The sequence below is a fragment of the Xenopus tropicalis genome, chromosome 7, assembly GCF_000004195.4.
Source record: "Xenopus tropicalis strain Nigerian chromosome 7, UCB_Xtro_10.0, whole genome shotgun sequence".
Classification (NCBI taxonomy): domain Eukaryota; kingdom Metazoa; phylum Chordata; class Amphibia; order Anura; family Pipidae; genus Xenopus; species Xenopus tropicalis.
In genome coordinates this window covers 5,900,185-5,917,586 of record NC_030683.2, presented here as the reverse complement: position 1 = coordinate 5,917,586, position 17,402 = coordinate 5,900,185, and the positions used below count along the sequence as shown (strand labels likewise).

General features: G+C 45.0%; 1 protein-coding gene across 2 annotated transcripts in view; it reads right to left on the bottom strand.

Annotated features, from left to right (window-relative positions):
- Window positions 1–17,402, bottom strand: part of LOC101730242 — a 107,758-nt gene that overhangs the window by 67,987 nt on the left and 22,369 nt on the right. For both annotated transcript variants that reach the window (XM_031906238.1, XM_018089891.2), the window contains exons 7-11: window positions 15,449–15,606; window positions 10,862–10,950; window positions 9,525–9,603; window positions 8,178–8,245; window positions 6,477–6,602 (exon numbers count right to left, since the gene is read on the bottom strand). In XM_031906238.1, coding sequence (XP_031762098.1) covers window positions 6,477–6,602; window positions 8,178–8,245; window positions 9,525–9,603; window positions 10,862–10,950; window positions 15,449–15,606 — 520 coding nt within the window. The remainder of the gene's footprint in view (window positions 1–6,476; window positions 6,603–8,177; window positions 8,246–9,524; window positions 9,604–10,861; window positions 10,951–15,448; window positions 15,607–17,402) is intronic.

Sequence of the window (17,402 nt, the reverse complement as noted above, 5' to 3'; positions counted from 1 at the left end):
TCTTCAGGGCCCCCCTACCCATATAACATGGCTGATACATTATATACCTTTAAGAAGGGGTTGGGTGGGTATTTAGCAAGTGAGTGAATACAGGGGTATGGGAGATAGCTCTTAAACAAGTTGCCCCAGGGATGGGTCAGATTGCCATCTTGGAGTCAGGGAGGAATTTTTTCCCCTCTGCGGCAAATTAGAGAGGCTTCAGATGGGGTTTTTGCCTTCCTCTGGATCAAATAGCAGTTACGCACGTTATATATAGGCATTATGGTTGAACGTGATGGACGTATGTCTTTTTTCAACCTTACTTACTATGTTACTACATCTTACTATATTTAAGTAAAAAAAAATCGACAGTCTACTGCTTCTTCGTTTCCATAAGGCTTCCTATCTCCTCCTGATGATGATATCAAATTTGTTCTTCTAAACTTGCTATAATGACTTCCATTAAACTTCCCATGATGCTTTAAGGTGGTCCGATTGTAGCTGATGATGTAGGGGCACAAACGACGAGCCTGCCCGACCGACATCTGGCCTGAAATTGGCAGGTTAAAAAATGTATTCAGATCGGTCCCCAAAGCGACTGCACCTATTACCGGCTTTCTAATGGTCCCAGGGCCAAACAAACGAATTGGCCTGAATTCACCCGATATTGCCCACCCGTAGGTGGGGATATCGGGAGAAGATCCCCTCGCTTGGCGACCTCACAAAGCAAAGTGTATGGCCACCTTTACCCTGTTCTTTCTCTCTGTGGTTTCTCTCTGTGGAACTATTTGCTTCCCACTCTCTATACTTTCTCTCCATTCACTCCTTGTTGTCTGGGCTCTTACACCCAATGCCTGGGCTCTTACACCCAATGTCTGGGCTCTTACACCCAATGTCTGGGCTCTTTCACCCAATGTTTGGGCTCTTTCACCCAATGTTTGGGCTCTTTCACCCAATGTCTGGGCTCTTTCACCCAATGTCTGGGCTCTTTCACCCAATGTTTGGGCTCTTTCACCCAATGTCTGGGATCTTTCACCCAATTTCTGGGCTCTTTCACCCAATGTTTGGGCTCTTTCACCCAATGTTTGGGCTCTTTCACCCAATGTCTGGGCTCTTTCACCCAATGTCTGGGCTCTTTCACCCAATGGTTGGGCTCTTTCACCCAATGTCTGGGCTCTTTCACCCAATGTGTTGGGCTCTTTCACCCAATGTCTGGGCTCTTTCACCCAATGTGTTGGGCTCTTTCACCCAATGTCTGGGCTCTTTCACCCAATGTGTTGGGCTCTTTCACCCAATGTCTGGGCTCTTTCACCCAATGTCTGGGCTCTTTCACTCAATGTTTGTGCTCTTTCACCCAATGTTTGTGCTCTTTCACCCAATGTTTGTGCTCTTTCACCCAATGTTTGTGCTCTTTCACCCAATGTCTGGCTCTTTCACCCAATGTCTGGCTCTTTCACCCAATGTCTGGGCTCTTTCACTCAATGTTTGTGCTCTTTCACCCAATGTTTGTGCTCTTTCACCCAATGTCTGGCTCTTTCACCCAATGTCTGGCTCTTTCACCCAATGTCTGGGCTCTTTCACCCAATGTCTGGCTCTTTCACCCAATGCCTGGGCTCTTTCACCCAATGTCTGGGCTCTTTCACCCAATGTGTTGGTCTCAGGCTGACAGAGCAAAGACTCATTTTAACTCGAGTAAAAATAACAGTATAATTTTGTTATAATTTATTTATAATTTTCGGCCTTGTGCTTTTATACAGGTCATGGAACTCCAAGGTGACTTCTCATATCCCTATATTATCCAACAGGGGGTACATTATTGACTATATAGCTTGGGCACGAACCCATGGGTGCCACGCTCACAGATATCTGTTCTATGGGACCTATCTATATAGGGTGCCTCGAGCACAAAGCTTTGTGCACAACACGTCTCTTCCCCAGCACAGAACAGGTTAATAACGTTGCATCTGTATACACTGTACGGTGTAATTATGGCCAAATTTAACACCTCAATAGACTGTAAAAGCCCTTTAGCAGCTGCACACACCCAAATGGTGTTATAAAGGTGCCTCCCCAGGCGCAAGCGGTTTTTCCTGCGAGCTGTTCGGTTCCCATACAGAGATGTTTTCCTGGATCCTGGGAGCTCACCCCCAATCAGAGTCATTTCTGTAGCGCACAAGTCGTAGCTTGCCCTCAAACTAGCAGTTTACTCCTCACAGACGACTCCCGTGGGGGCTCCGCCGCGTTCCTGCCCTGCAAGGTGCAATTTGCACTCACAGGGGGGGCGGGAGGGGGGGATATTAGATACACAGCTGCTACAGACACTGATCTGTATATGAGAATAGGCACAAAGGCTTTTTCTCTTTCAACATCTGCCAGTCAATGCCATGTGAAATATTGGGGTGGGGGGGGGTTCGATTTCACATTAACCCCTGAGCACCAGGAAAAAAAAATCCAGACTTACGGACCCGGGTAATGGAGGGAATCACTCGATTATTTATAGAGAGAGAGGATATAGTTATTATCTGCTCAATAAAGGCCTATAAATATTCAGCACGGCTCTTTGGGCACTAATGGGAATATCACTAAAGTTTTCATTTGGTCTTCATTATTTTTTTTAACTCGTTTTTAAATGGGGGGGTCACTGACCCCGGCAGCCAAAAGCCTATTGCTCTGTGAGGCTCCAGTTTTATTGTTATTGTTACTTTGTACTCCTTATCTTTCTATTCAACCCCTCCCCTATTCATATACCAGATTCTCGTTCAAATCACTGCCTGATTGCTAAGGTAATATGGACCCTAGCAACCAGATAGCTGCTGAAACTTCAAGCTGGAGAGCTGCTGAACAGACCAATTGCAAACTGTCTCAGAATATTACCCTCTACCTCATACCTCACCCATCTTAAGACCTGTCAGAGTGAGGAGCCAATGTGGTCCCTGATTTGACGGGAGAATAAAACCTGCCTGACCGACATCTGCCCAATTTGGGGCCAGTTATGGGTAGGATAGGCATGTTTGGGGTCCCCATACAGGGGCAGATAAGCTACTGAATAGGTTTAAAGGAGCCGAATCAGCAGCTGTATGGCCACCATCATTGCCTAAGCTGCCATTGCCTCTCAAGCTGCCTAGCCACACATCTCCCCATGACTGCTCACAGCCCTCCTATTGTGTTTCCACCAACAATAAGATAAGAAGCCTAGCAGCCAATGGGGAGCAGTATGATAGCAGTTTGTGAGTGATCAGCCAATCATCAAAATGACACTGATCCAAATGAGAGGCACAAGGAGTGAATGCTCAGATTGGTACTAACAAAGTTTAGTGCAGTAATTTATGGCAACAACATAATATTAAACTCATTTAACTCACATTGGTGCTACAATAAATATCACTATGTTAGTCTCCCTTGGGAAAGGGGTTCCCAGTGTTTACTTTCCGGGACCTACAATGCTCTGTTTCCTCCAGAAGGTGGGAGAACTACACTTCTACATTGTCCCTGCCTGAACCAGAATCATTTCTGAAACAAAATAGAAAACTAATGGTTTTATAAAAAATATAAAACCAAAAGCAACGAAAGAGCAATAGATGAAAAGTGAAAAGTATAGCTATAAAATAATGCATTTATTTGTATCTCCTTGCAACTCTACAGTACAGAGATCTAAACTCCTAAATGTTTTTAAATGCCTCAGAATTCCTTTATAATACATGAGTGATACTCAGAGTTCCCTGTATAACTCAGCCTGCAGCCTTGTGCCTTTATATGGGGGGCACAGAACCCCTCAGTGACTGCTAATATCCTTATCATTTACAGTTGGGGGTACATTATCCCTTATAATACATGAGTGATACTCAGAGTTCCCTGTATAACTCAGCCTGCAGCCTTGTGCCTTTATATGGGGGGCACAGAACCCCTCAGTGACTGCTAATATCCTTATCATTTACAGTAGGGGGTACATTATCCCTTATAATACATGAGTGATACTCAGAGTTCCCTGTATAACTCAGCCTGCAGCCTTGTGCCTATATATGGGGGGCACAGAAGCCCTCAGTGACTGCTAATATCCTTATCATTTACAGTAGGGGGTACAGTATCCCTTATAATACATGAGTGATACTCAGAGTTCCCTGTATAACTCAGCCTGCAGCCTTGTGCCTTTATATGGGCACAGAACCCCTCAGTGACTGCTAATATCCTTATCATTTACAGTAGGGGGTACATTATCCCTTATAATACATGAGTGATACTCAGAGTTCCCTGTATAACTCAGCCTGCAGCCTTGTGCCTTTATATGGGGGGCACAGAACCCCTCAGTGACTGCTAATATCCTTATCATTTACAGTAGGGGGTACATTATCCCTTATAATACATGAGTGATACTCAGAGTTCCCTGTATAACTCAGCCTGCAGCCTTGTGCCTTTATATGGGCACAGAACCCCTCAGTGACTGCTAATATCCTTATCATTTACAGTAGGGGGTACATTATCCCTTATAATACATAAGTGATACTCAGAGTTCCCTGTATAACTCAGCCTGCAGCCTTGTGCCTTTATATGGGCACAGAACCCCTCAGTGACTGCTAATATCCTTATCATTTACAGTAAATATAATAACTTATATTTCCCAATACAAATAGTGTTTTGATGTCTGTTATTTCCGACCCGCATTCATTCATCTTCAAAGCAAGTGCATCCCCAGCTGGACGGGACATTTATATGGAGGGGAATCCTGCTCTGATTTGGAATATCACATAGATTGCAGTAATACTCACACTTGGCAGCAGGATGTTGCAGAAAGAAAGGCAATAAAAATGATCCCCCCCAGTAATATCCCTTATAGTGGGTTTGTTTCAATACGGCACATCCAGAGAAGCTTTTCAATGGAGAATAATCCCATATCTGGCTGGGGTTCTATATAAAGAAAGAACTATGGCCTTTTTTTAACTTTAAAGCATATGGTCGTCATGTGTAACTACAGATTTAATATTTCATGGCATTAGCAGCAAAAGGACAATGTGAGTAAGACTGGAGGCCCCTTTTATTCCAAATGGTTCAGCTTGATGATAAAGAGCCAATTAGGTCTGAAACGTTGTTATTGTGATAATAAAGGCATTTTAAAAGGAGTTAACATTAAGTATGACGTAGAGAGTGATATTTTGAGACAATTTGCAATTGGTCTGCATTTTTTATTCTTTGTAGTTTTTTTATTTCAATAATTGTTGAATAGTTTGGAGAATATCACTCTCTACATCATACTAAATGTTTATTTAAAGTTGAACAACCCCTTTAGCTCACTGGGTATTGTAAATGCTGATATGTTTTTTCTTCCATTATTTACTAAGTGGGTATAGGTATAGTAAAGGTGCCCATACAGGGACTGATTCTAGCTGCCGGTCCCTTAAGCCGGCCATACACGCACCGATGATATTGTAGGGAACCCCGTTTTGTACGATATTCGTTGTGTGTATGGCAAGTCGGCGAGTCGACCGATATCGCAGGAGGCTGCTGATATCGGTCGACTCACCGATCGGCCCAGTTAAAAGATTCTGATTGGGCGCCATAGAAGGCGCCTGAGCAAAATCTGCCTTCAGGGCTGAATCGGCAGAAAGAGGTAGAAATCCAATTGTTTCTCCTTATCTGCCGTTTCAGCCCTGAATGTTAGTGGCGACCGATGGTCGCACGAAAGATCTAAAATCGTCACGTGTGTGGCCACCTTTAGACCGTTTTGTCACTTTATCGGTGCCTTTATCGGGCAACAACGGGCCTGCCTGTCCAAAATTGGTCTTGATCGGCAGGTTTGATTTGTAGTCAGATCGGGGACCGTGTCGGCTCGTTGATACGGCCCCTGGACTCACAGACACCTATACCCATCCTTTTGATTCGATCATTTGGCCCCAGGGCCAAACAACCAAATTAGCCCGATATCGGGAGGTGTATAGGTGGCCATACACGGGCCGAACGTAGCTGCTGATAACGGTCCCTTAGACCGATTCAGCAGCTTATCGGCCCGTGTAGGGTAAATAACGGCTGGCCTGCCCGGCCGACATCTGGCCTGAAATCGGGCAGATATCGATAGGGCAGGTTAAAAAATTCAGTCAGATCGGGGACTGCATCGGCTCGTTGATGCGGTCCCCGAACCGACTGCGCCCTTAACAGTCGTTATAATTTGGGGGCCAAACGACCGAATTCGCCCAAATTCTCCCAATATCGCCCACCCGTAGGGGATGTTGGGAGAAGATCCGCTCGGTTGGCGACCTCACCAAGCGAGCAGATGTTAGCGAGTATGGCCACCTTAACTCTTGCACAGGAGGTACATTGTGTGCAGCAGTCCCACAGATCTGCGCACTGCAAGCTCCTCACTGTATCTCTGCATCTGGCCACCGGCCTATTCATGAAATGAAACACATCAGGCAGGGAGAGACACCCCATCAATTTCCTACAGAGTTCATTACATGCGCTTGATGCTCTGCCCAGTTCTAAGCACACACATTACCCCAATCTCTGACCTCTTGGGAAGGGATCCCAGATCCAGCGACTTTCTGCTCCAGGCTTTCCCTCTGCCGACTCAGCAGGGACAACTCGGTAGAAATTTCCTTCATGGTGCTGAGGAAATTCTTCTTTGTCTCTTCTATCTGTTAAATATGAGACAACAATCCTGAGTTTGTTTTTAGCAAAGAATGCATGTCGTCACTGTCAGAGCAGCTTTATATAATTTATAATATATTTTTTTGCCTAATATAAGAAAACATCATTCTTAGCAACTTTGCAATATACCTGCATTACATATTAGCAATGGTTTTTCACTTATTTGTATGTACTGTATAATATATAAATATTAGAAGTAGTTTTTGCCTTTCCTTTTCTATTCCCTGCCCCGGGGGCTCTGGCTTATGAAACACTGTAACACAAGGCAGCAGCCTGACAGACCTGACTCGCTGGAGGAGACTGAGCTTTGCAACATTGTTTAAAAAGTAACAACCAGTAGTTCAGCCAATGCTGCTTTCAACAGCAATTACATTTACTAATAACCTTTTCAGCACTAAAAATTAACATTGTGCAGTAGCTTGGAATTGTGTTTTCTTTTATTGGGCAAAGAATTATTTTTGGGGTTGACGTCCTTTGGTTTTGTCCCATTTTCGGTCCCAATAATTTTTGTTGTGTATTGGACAATATCCATGGGGGGGGTCTACAATAGGAGTCACTTCAGTACGATTGGTGCCTGTAACTATTTCATGTTCAGAACATCCTCCCCTTCGTTATTTTTAGGGCTTTACCCTACAATTTTGAGGCTGAATGTGAGTTTTAGAATGAGAAGGAACAGCCATCAGTGAGGTGAGTCTGTTTAATGCAGTAAGGCATTAATGCAGCCTCACTTTCTCTCTATGGAAGGGCACACAATCACTTTTATTAAATGTTCCAGTTGTAACAAAGCCAAAATTCTGTACTGCTATAACTATGCCCCCTCCTAAATCCATGAACACTGCAGAGCAATAGAGTGGTCTATGGAAATGCATGGAGGGGGTTATTATATCAGGAAATAGGATTTTACTCAGAGCCCCTGTACATTGCAGGGAGCAGAGTATTACAGCATCTGCCCATGACTGAGCCACAGACCCATATCATATAATTTCCTTGCATATTGTTACACATACACTGGTAAGGCTGTGTAAGTATATATATATATATATATATATATATATAGTGGAGCATAACCCTAGATACAGGTCAAAAATAAAAATGTATAGAAAGAGTACCGCACACACAGGGACCTAGTACAAAAGAAAAAAAGGTTTTATTGAAAATAATCCAACGTTTGGTGCACAGTGTTCTTCTTCAGGGCAGGGGCGGGCCGATGCGACTGGGCGCCCTAGGCAACCCGGTCGGCTACCTCGCTCCTGCACCGCTACATCGCACAGCGGCGCGATACGAATCGGGGCAAACTGTACTAGGGGTAGGCAGGAGAGGCTGCTGCTTGGCGCCCCCCAATCGTTGCACCCTAGGCAGCTGCCTCTTCTGCCTACCCCTAGTTCCAGGACAAACCAAAATGGTGCCAAAAATGGCGTCACAATAAACACAGAACCTTAGAAACCACTATAAACAAACACTACAAAAAAAAGAATAAAGTTCCTGTGTGTGCGGTACTTTATGTATATATATATATATATATATATGGCACTCAGTATCCATGGTTTATTTCCATATTGTACCTCTTCGTTCGGCTCTGCCTTGGACTTGCCTTTTGCATGGAACTGCGTCTCGAGGAAGGAGTCAAAGTCTGCGGGGAAGATATTAGTTTCAGCATTACTAAAGCTCCCTCAAGTATTTTAATTTTCAGAAGATAATTACAAAACAGTGATAACAATAAACGAGCCTGTATTATGAATCCCCTGCACATAAGACAGCAGGAATCCAGCAGCGCTGCCCATTACAGATACACTTGTGTGTATTATACAAACTCCTACTGCACTAGGCAGGCAGCAACTTTGTCCGGGGCCATTTAAAGATGTGACCTGCTACCAAAAGTCGGCACATATTGCTACTGCCATGAAACCTAAGGAGCAAATCACACAAAGTATTGTTATTAATGTTAATAGCAGCAGTTGTTTAACTATAACTCTAAGAAGCCCAAACCAAATTCGGCTTTATGCGGCATTCTAGAAGCTTTAATTTAACAAGAGCTGAAGGGCAATAAGCTGCCGACTCGGTTCGGAAGGAGCAAGTAAAAAGCTTTTATAAGCCCATGTATGGCCACCTATGGTGGCTTTTTACTTGCTCCTTCCGGACTGAGTCGGCAGCTTATTGGGCCGTGTATGGTGCCATCCAACAGATCTGCCTGACCAATATCTGAGTAAAAATCAGGCAGAGATTGGGCAAGTATGATTTTGATATTGGATCAAGGGCTGCATCCGTTCATTGATTCTGTCCTTGTGCCAACAGCCTGCATACCATCGTTGAGGTCAGCCCGATATTGCCCCCTTCAAGGCAGACATATAGGTGAAAGATCTGCTCATTTCGGGACCTCACCAGCTTTAAGCTGGGCATACATAGAAAGATCCACTCATTTGTTGAGGTCGCCAAATAAGCTGATATTCCCCCAATATGCCCACCTTGATTACACCACCTACCCATGTGGGCGATAATGGATTAACCTGATCTTTGGGCTCTTCCGGATCATGCTAATGGAATACAGGGAGTAGAGTATTACAGCATCTGCCCATGACTGACCCATATCATTTAATTTCCTTGCATATTGTTACACCTACACTTGTAGGGCTGTGTAAGTATATACTATATATACTATATATATATACTAGGGACCTAGTACAAAAGAAAAAAAAAAGGTTTTATTGGAAAAAAAATCCAATGTTTGGTGCACAGTGTTCTTCTTCAGTGGAAAACCAAAATGGCGCCAAAAAGGCAAAAAAGTAAAGAATAAAGTGTGTGCGCGGCCTTCGGGATGAGGACCACATCAACAAACTGATGAGCCCCTTGCTCTGATGGGATTTTTACATCTCTCGCAGCCCTAACACCCTATGTCTAGCCCCCCAACTGACCATCCATGACTTGGTTCCGAACGTGGAGCAGCTGCTGATGGAGATGCCTTGTGGTCTGCAGGTAGGATAAGATATGAGCCTGGAAAAATAAAAGACATAAAGGCAAACTTACAAAAGGAAAGCAAATATTCGGACCACCACAATCAAGGGTGAAACTTTGCATCAGATACCAAAAACACACAGATCTATGCAGTAAAATAAAAACCAATGCACACAGCTTGTACTTGGGGGGGACGGAGCAGCGCGTACGTAGTTAAATTGGTGCACAGTCATGTATAGATGGGCACAACCAAGAACGAGTGGCAATTTAAAGGGGGAGACTTTTTGCAATTGGTCTTCATTTTTTATTATGTGTGGTTTTTGAATTATTAAGCTTTTTTTTTCAGCAGCTCTCCAGTTATCTGGTTGCTAGAGTCCAAACTACCCTAGCAACCAAGAAGTGGTGTGAGTGAAAATATACATAGAAGAGGCCTGAATAGAAAGATAAGTAATAAAATATAACAATAACAATAAAGCTGTAGCCTCACAGAGCAATAGGGTTTGGCTGCCGGGGTCAGTGACCCCCATTTAAAAACTGGAAAGAGTTGAAAGAAGAAGGCAAATAATTCAATAACTATACAAAATGAAGACCAGTTGCTAAGAATTGCTCATTCTATAACACACTGAAGGTGTGTCTTTTTGCATCCAGTATTTCTGCAGCTAAAAAGTGACACCAAAAAAATGACACTTTAGCAAAGTAATTAATATATTATGTTCTCTTGCCCTGCACAGGTAAAGACTGTGTTTGCTTTAGAAACCCTACTATAGTTTATATAAACAAAGCCCCGGGGGCAGCCATTCAAGCAGGCGCAGGTTACAGTGCAAACACAGATTAGCTCTGTAGATTCCCATTGTATTCTACAGAGCTTTTCTGTTATCTGCTATGTAACCTGTGTCTTTTTTTTCCAGCTTGAATGGCTACAGGTAACTATAGCAGTCTTTCTGAAGCAAACACACAGCTTTTTAGTGGCGGGCAACAGTACATTATATTTTATTTACTTCAAAACATTTTTACTTTTTTGGTGTTACTATTCCTTTAAAATCTAGGAGGTTAAAATCTGCTTTCCTGACACCCTCTTGGGCCACTCTTGAAATGACACAAGAAGTAATGCCGGAGCCAGAGCAAATCTGCAGTCAGAGCAAGCGATTGGCAATGTAATTAACTTGGGGAGTGTTATTAGTTTGATGTAGAGAAGAGCGAAGCAGGGAGCAGCCCCGGGGTATGAATGTGCGGCTGGCCCCTGGGCCCTGGCAGCTTAGCACCCAGCCGAGCGCGTCTCGCCAAGACTAGAACATGCCTGATGGGCAGGGGACGGCAATCCGGCAGGAACCTTCCAGACTGGCGATAACACGTTCTGCCTCTTCCTCGCCAGGGGGGAGCGGAAAGCTGAAAGAAAAGAATGCGTATATGTAAATAGGAACATAGGCAACAGCAAAAAGAACTGTGATCTAAATTAAGTTTTGTGCAAAAAGCCGCGTCGCTAAATGTTATTACCCAAGGGGGGAAAAATGGCTGAGATACGAAAAAAAAATGACTAAACTAGTGTCAAATGGATTTGTTTTTAGTTCAACCCGGGGGGCCCAGCCACTTGCAGTTCTGGCAACTTGGGCACATGGGGGGGTTTCTCCGCTGGTGAATCTCAGTTGGTTTATATATATATATATATATGTGCTAGTGTATCTGCTGCTGTATCTCTGCTGGTTACAGTGTCGGACTGGGACCCCAGGGGCCCGCCAGAAAACCTTAGACCAGAGGCCCTCTCCCCAAATTATTTTTCCTCCTTTCCTCACCCAACCTCTTATTCTCCCAGTCTCTTTTATTTACATGCTAGCATCTATTCTTCCATCTTTTTCTCCTCTTTCTTCCCATTCAGAAATAGGGAATGGCCATGAAACAGGCCAAACGGTCAGGAGCAGGAGGGCCCACTGACACCTGGGCCCAACGGGAGGTTTCCTGGTATCCTTGTGGGCAAGTCCTACACTGGCTGGTTACTTAGTTAAGTTGGGTTGAAAAAGACCAAAGTCCATCAAGTTCAACTCTTCCAGAGAAAACATTCCCAACATCCAGAGAAAACATCCCCAACCCTGACAGTCTAACCTCATAGTTTTACTCTTCCATCCCCTTTACCAGTTTAGTTGCAGTCTCTGCACTCTCTCCAGCTCATTAATATCCTTCTTAAGGACTGGAGCCCAAAACTGCCCCCCATACTCATTGTTACTGCCCCCTATACTCACTGTCACTGCCCCCCATACTCACTGTCACTGCCCCCCCTACTCACTGTCACTGCCCCCCCTACTCACTGTCACTGCCCCCCATACTCACTGTCACTGCCCCCCATACTCACTGTCACTGCCCCCCATACTCACTGTCACTGCCCTCCATACTCACTGTCACTGCCCCCCAAAACTCAAGATGAGGCCTTACCAGGGACCTATAAAGAGGCAAAATTATGTTTTCATCCCTTGAGTCAATGCCCTTTTTATACAAGACAGCACTTTATTTGCTTTAGTAGCCACAGAATGACACTGCCTGGAATTAGACAACTTGTTATCTACAAAAAACCCCAGATCCTTCTCCATTAAGGATAACCCCAACAAACTCCCATTTAGTGTATAACTCGCATTTATATTATTTCTACCAAAGTGCAGAACTTTGCACTTTTCAACATTGAACCTCATTTTCCAGTCTGCTGCCCAGTTATCTAATTTTGTCAAATCGCTCTGCAAAGCGGCACATCCTGCATGGAACTTATAGTTTTGCCCAATTTAGTGTCATCAGCAAAAATAGAAACAGTACTGTCTATGCCCCCCTCCAAGTTTAAAAGCAAAGGCCCAAGGACTGACCCACTAACCACACTGGCCCAATTAGAAAATGTTCCATTTACCCCCACTCTGTGTGATCTATCCTTCAGCCAGTTCTCTGGCCAAATACAAATATTATGTTCTAGGCCAATATTCCTCAATTTTATTAACTTTCTGTGCGGTACTGTATCACATGCTTTAGTAAAGTCCAAGTATATCACATCCACTGCCATTCCAGTGTCAAGGTAAGTTGTGTGAGTACGCAATAGTGCCAGCTAAGTGGGAATCCTAGAGGGGACTAGAAAAAACCAATATTTGAGACCTGGAGCCACAGCCCGGAACCCACAACCCAGATCCGCAACCCTCTACCTGACCTGCAACTGCCTTATCCCCCAACATAATCAGTGACCTGCTGACCACCATTAAACAGGAAATGCTGTTGCTGTAAACCGGAAGTGACATCAGAAGTGGGCGGGGTAGAAAAAACATTTAAAAAAATGTTTAAAAGGGATAAAATATAGCTAATTTAGGTAATATAGTATAAGAAATATGGATAAGACCCACTGACCAACCCACGACCCTCATCTATACCCATATCCGAAAATCCTCAACCCACAGGGTACCCTCTTTTCTTGCCGGTAACCCACAGGTACCTGACCCGCCGCCGGGCTCTAGAGCAGCGGTTCTCAACCTCCCTAATGCCGTCTAAACCCTTTAATACAGTTCCTCATGTTTTGCTGACCCCCAACCATGAAATTATTCCTAAGACCATCGGAAATATGTGTTTTCTGATGGTCTTAGGCGACTGCCGTGAAAGGGTCGTTGGACCCCCAAAGGGACAGGTTGAGAACCGCTGTTCTAGAAGGATCTTTACCGCACAAACTTGCACATAACTTATATGAGGTTCAATTTGTGTCTTGTAAAACCCGTTTTGCCAATATCCTATTATTTGATATATTTTCCCTAGTGGCCGCCTTTAGTTCTCATGTTAATGTGCTTTATTTATGCACTCGCAGGAGTACAATCAGAACCCTGCTGGAGAGACGGCTGGCAGCTTTCTGTGCAAATCCTACCCCGGTTTGTATAAAATAATGTACAACCAGTAGGGATGCCTCTTTTTGCTTGACCCCATGAAGATGTTTAAAGCCCACCGTGACATTAGCCGAGTGAGGAACGAGAGGAGCGCGGAGAATAAGATCTTAACGCGGCAAAAGGACGAAAGATAAATAATTGAGCTAATACATAATTGAACGCCTTAGTTCCCCTTTAAAGCTCAGTGGCGCTACAAAAGGTCAGCTGGGCCGCTGTCAGTCACTCTCGGTGCTGCAGAGACATCAATGCGGATTAACCCCTTTGGCGCTGGTGCAGAATAATCTACACCGAATTCCCAGGTACAAAGCCGCCTTCGTTTGCCCTCGTTTTTAATTGCTGGTTTTCCTGGAGGCTTTACAAATAAAATTAGCTTTCTGTTAATTCCCATATTTGTGTGTTTTTATAGACGGAACGGCATTAAGGATTTTTTTTTTCCACTTCACTCGATGTGCTCCCTCTAGACTCGGCTGGAAGGAGAAAGCATAAATATTGGATGATCGGCTACTCCAATCTGCCGAGGTACAGAAAATGTCTCTGGAAATAAGCCCACAGCCCGGAGCCGGCCGCCCGTCTCCCATACAGGGTGCCCAATACCGACACCGGCGTGGGGTTTAGTGGAGATACAGCATGGCACAGTGACAGCTCAGCCCAATGGATAGGGCACACTATGGTGTTTGATCGGCAGTTCGCTGCAGGCCATGTTGGCACAGTGTGGCAATCACTCCTTGCCAAGGCAGGACAATGAAGCTACTGACAAACCACTGCCTGATCTATACCCACTAAAAGGAGAAGGAAACACTAAATCACTAACACTTGGCACCCCATAGTGATTGTATTTGCTTACCTGATCATGATTTTTAATGTAATAATATGTTTTGGAACAGTTCCCTAAGCTCCACCCCCTGTTCAGGGGTGGGACAAGCCGACCAGGTGCCCTAGGCAACCCAGTCGGCCACGGCGCCCCTTTACCTTTCCCCACATTGCCCCCACAAAGGAGCACGGACTAGGGGTAGGCAGGTGGGGCTCCTGCCTCGCGCCCCCCACATTGCCCCAACAAGGGAGCGTGGACTAGGGGTAGGCAGGAGGGGCTCATGTCTGGCACCACCCAATCGTTGCCCCCACAAGGGAGTGCGGACTAGAGGTAGGGAGGAGGGGCTCCTGCCCGGTGTCCCACACATTGGCCCCACAAGGGAGCACAGACTAGGGATAGGCAGGTGGAGCTCCTCCCTGGCGCCCTTCAATCGTTGCCCCCACAAGGGAGCGCGGACTAGGGGTAGGCAGGTGGAGCTCCTCCCTGGCACCTCCCAATCATTGCCGCCCCAAGGGAGCACAGACTAGGGGTAGGCAAGAGGGGCTCCTGCCTTGCGCCCCCCACATGGCCCCCACAAGGGAGCACAGACTAGGGGTAGGCAGGTGGGGCTCCTCCCTGGCACCCCCCAATCATTGTCCCCACAAAGGAGCACAGACTAGGGGTAGACAGGTGGAGCTCCTCCCTGGCACCTCCCAATCATTGCCGCCCCAAGGGAGCACAGACTAGGGGTAGGCAAGAGGGGCTCCTGCCTTGCGCCCCCCACATGGCCCCCACAAGGGAGCACAGACTAGGGGTAGGCAGGTGGGGCTCCTCCCTGGCACCCCCCAATCATTGTCCCCACAAAGGAGCACAGACTAGGGGTAGGCAGGAGGGGCACCTGCCTGGCACCCCCAATCGTTGCACCCTAGACAGGTGCCTCTTCTGCCTACCCCTAGTTCCAGCCCTGTCCCTGTTCCCCTACTGATCCGGCTGGCTACTGTGAAAATCAATGTAAATGTAACAGTAGTCGCCTGTCCTCAGCCTGCCTTCAGCCTGCATCCTCCCAATCCCACAATCCCCCACTGCACACGGGTTGTCAATAAGGAAAGGAACATCCCAGTGCAATGCATTGTGGGTTATGTAGTCCCATCCGTAGCAGTTACTAAATGCCCTATCCCCAGCTTGAAGTTGCTCCACTCACCTTCACGAAGCTTCTCGTAGCCCAGTCTGTACTGCTCCAGTTGCTCTACTTTATTCTGTTCTGCCTTCAGTTGATGTTGAATTTGTGCCATTGATTGTTCATGCTCCCGTGTCTCGGCTCTCCCACGTCTGCCCTCGGCTTCCATATCTTTCTCTAACCTGTACACAGTCAAGGAGACAAAAAGATACAGCATGGAATCATGTCTTTGCAGATTCTCATTGAACAACACAAGAATTAATTAGCTATGGGAAACGTTCTGGTCCATGTGGGGCTATATCTCCCATGATGCAATGTGCTCACATGCTCATGGGAGATCTGTAGAATCCTTAGTGAGGTTGGCCACTAGACAAAATATAATGGGCCAAACCAGTGCATTCGGACATATCCAACATAAGAGCAGGGTGAGTGTAATGGCATTTTTCTGTATATCTCCAAATATGCTTGAGTTTGAGGGATCACAAACAGGTACCTCCCAATATTCCATAGGCTGCCACTTGCAGCCAACTGTCAACTGTAGCACCAATGCCCTTGCAGTGCCAAAGAAGTCTCTTCCGTTAGCCATGTCAGTCTTATTGGGCCACTGGGCAACCCCTGTGTGTGTGTTACACCCTGGCTAGCTGAAAGCTAGGATTTAAAGTCTATTTCTTTATCTTGAGCTGCTCATACATTATACATACATTATACATACATTATCCATACATTATACATACTTTATACATACATGATACATACATTATACATACATACACGTACACTTGTTTGGAAAGCTAAGGTGGGGGATATTGAGCTGATCCTATTGTTTGGCCCTAGGGCCAATAGATTGGATCATAACAACGGGGATACAGGCTGTCAGGGTGAGGGCGGCATTAAGGAGCCAATGTAGGCCTTGATCCGATGGGAAAATCAAAACTGCTGATGTAATTGATTTTCATCTAGATATGGCCCGGGCAGGTCTGTCAGAGGGTCCCATACACGGGCAGATAAGCTTCCAAATTGGTCTGAAGGGGCCGAATCTGCAGCTTATATACAGTATGCCCATGTAGGTCTACCTTAAACGGGTGGGTCACCTACAGGTTAATATTTAACAAGTTTTCAACTGGTCTTCATTTTTTTATTTTTCATAGTTTTTTAATGATTTGCCTTCTTTTTCTGACTCTTTGCTGCTTTCAAATGGGGGTCACTGACCCCGGCAGCCAAAAAACTATTGCACAGTGAGGCAATTGTTTTATTGTCTTTCTATTTAGGCCCTCCTCTATTTATATTCCAGTCTCTCTTTCAAACCACTGCCTGGCTGCTAGGTTAAACTGGATAACTAACTCAAAAACGGCAAATAATAAAAAATGAAGACCAATGGCAAATTGTCTTAGAAAACGCAGACTCTACATCATACTAAAAGTTAATTTGAAGGTGAACAACCTCTTTTAAGAAAAATAGCTTTAACTGTACGTATATACGTCTCCTCCTATCAGTGGCACACAGTTCCGAAAATGACAACATACAGGTATGGGATCCCTTATCCGGAAACCCGTTATCCAGAAAGCTCCGAATTATGGAAAGCCCATCGCCCATAGACTCCATTTTAATCAAATGATTCAGAATTTTAAAACTAATTTCCTTTTTCTCAGTAATAACAAAACAGTACCTGTACTTGATCCCAACTAAGATATAATTACCCCTTATTGGGGCAGAACAGCCCTATTGGGTTTATTTCATGGTTAAATGATTCCCTTTTCTCTGTAATAATAAAACAGTACCTGTACTTGATCCCAACTAAGATATAATTACCCCTTATTGGGGCAGAACAGCCCTATTGGGTTTATTTCATGGTTAAATGATTCCCTTTTCTCTGTAATAATAAAACAGTACCTGTACTTGATCCCAAAAAAGATATAATTACCCCTTATTGGGGCAGAACAGCCCTATTGGGTTTATTTAATGGTTAAATGATTCCCTT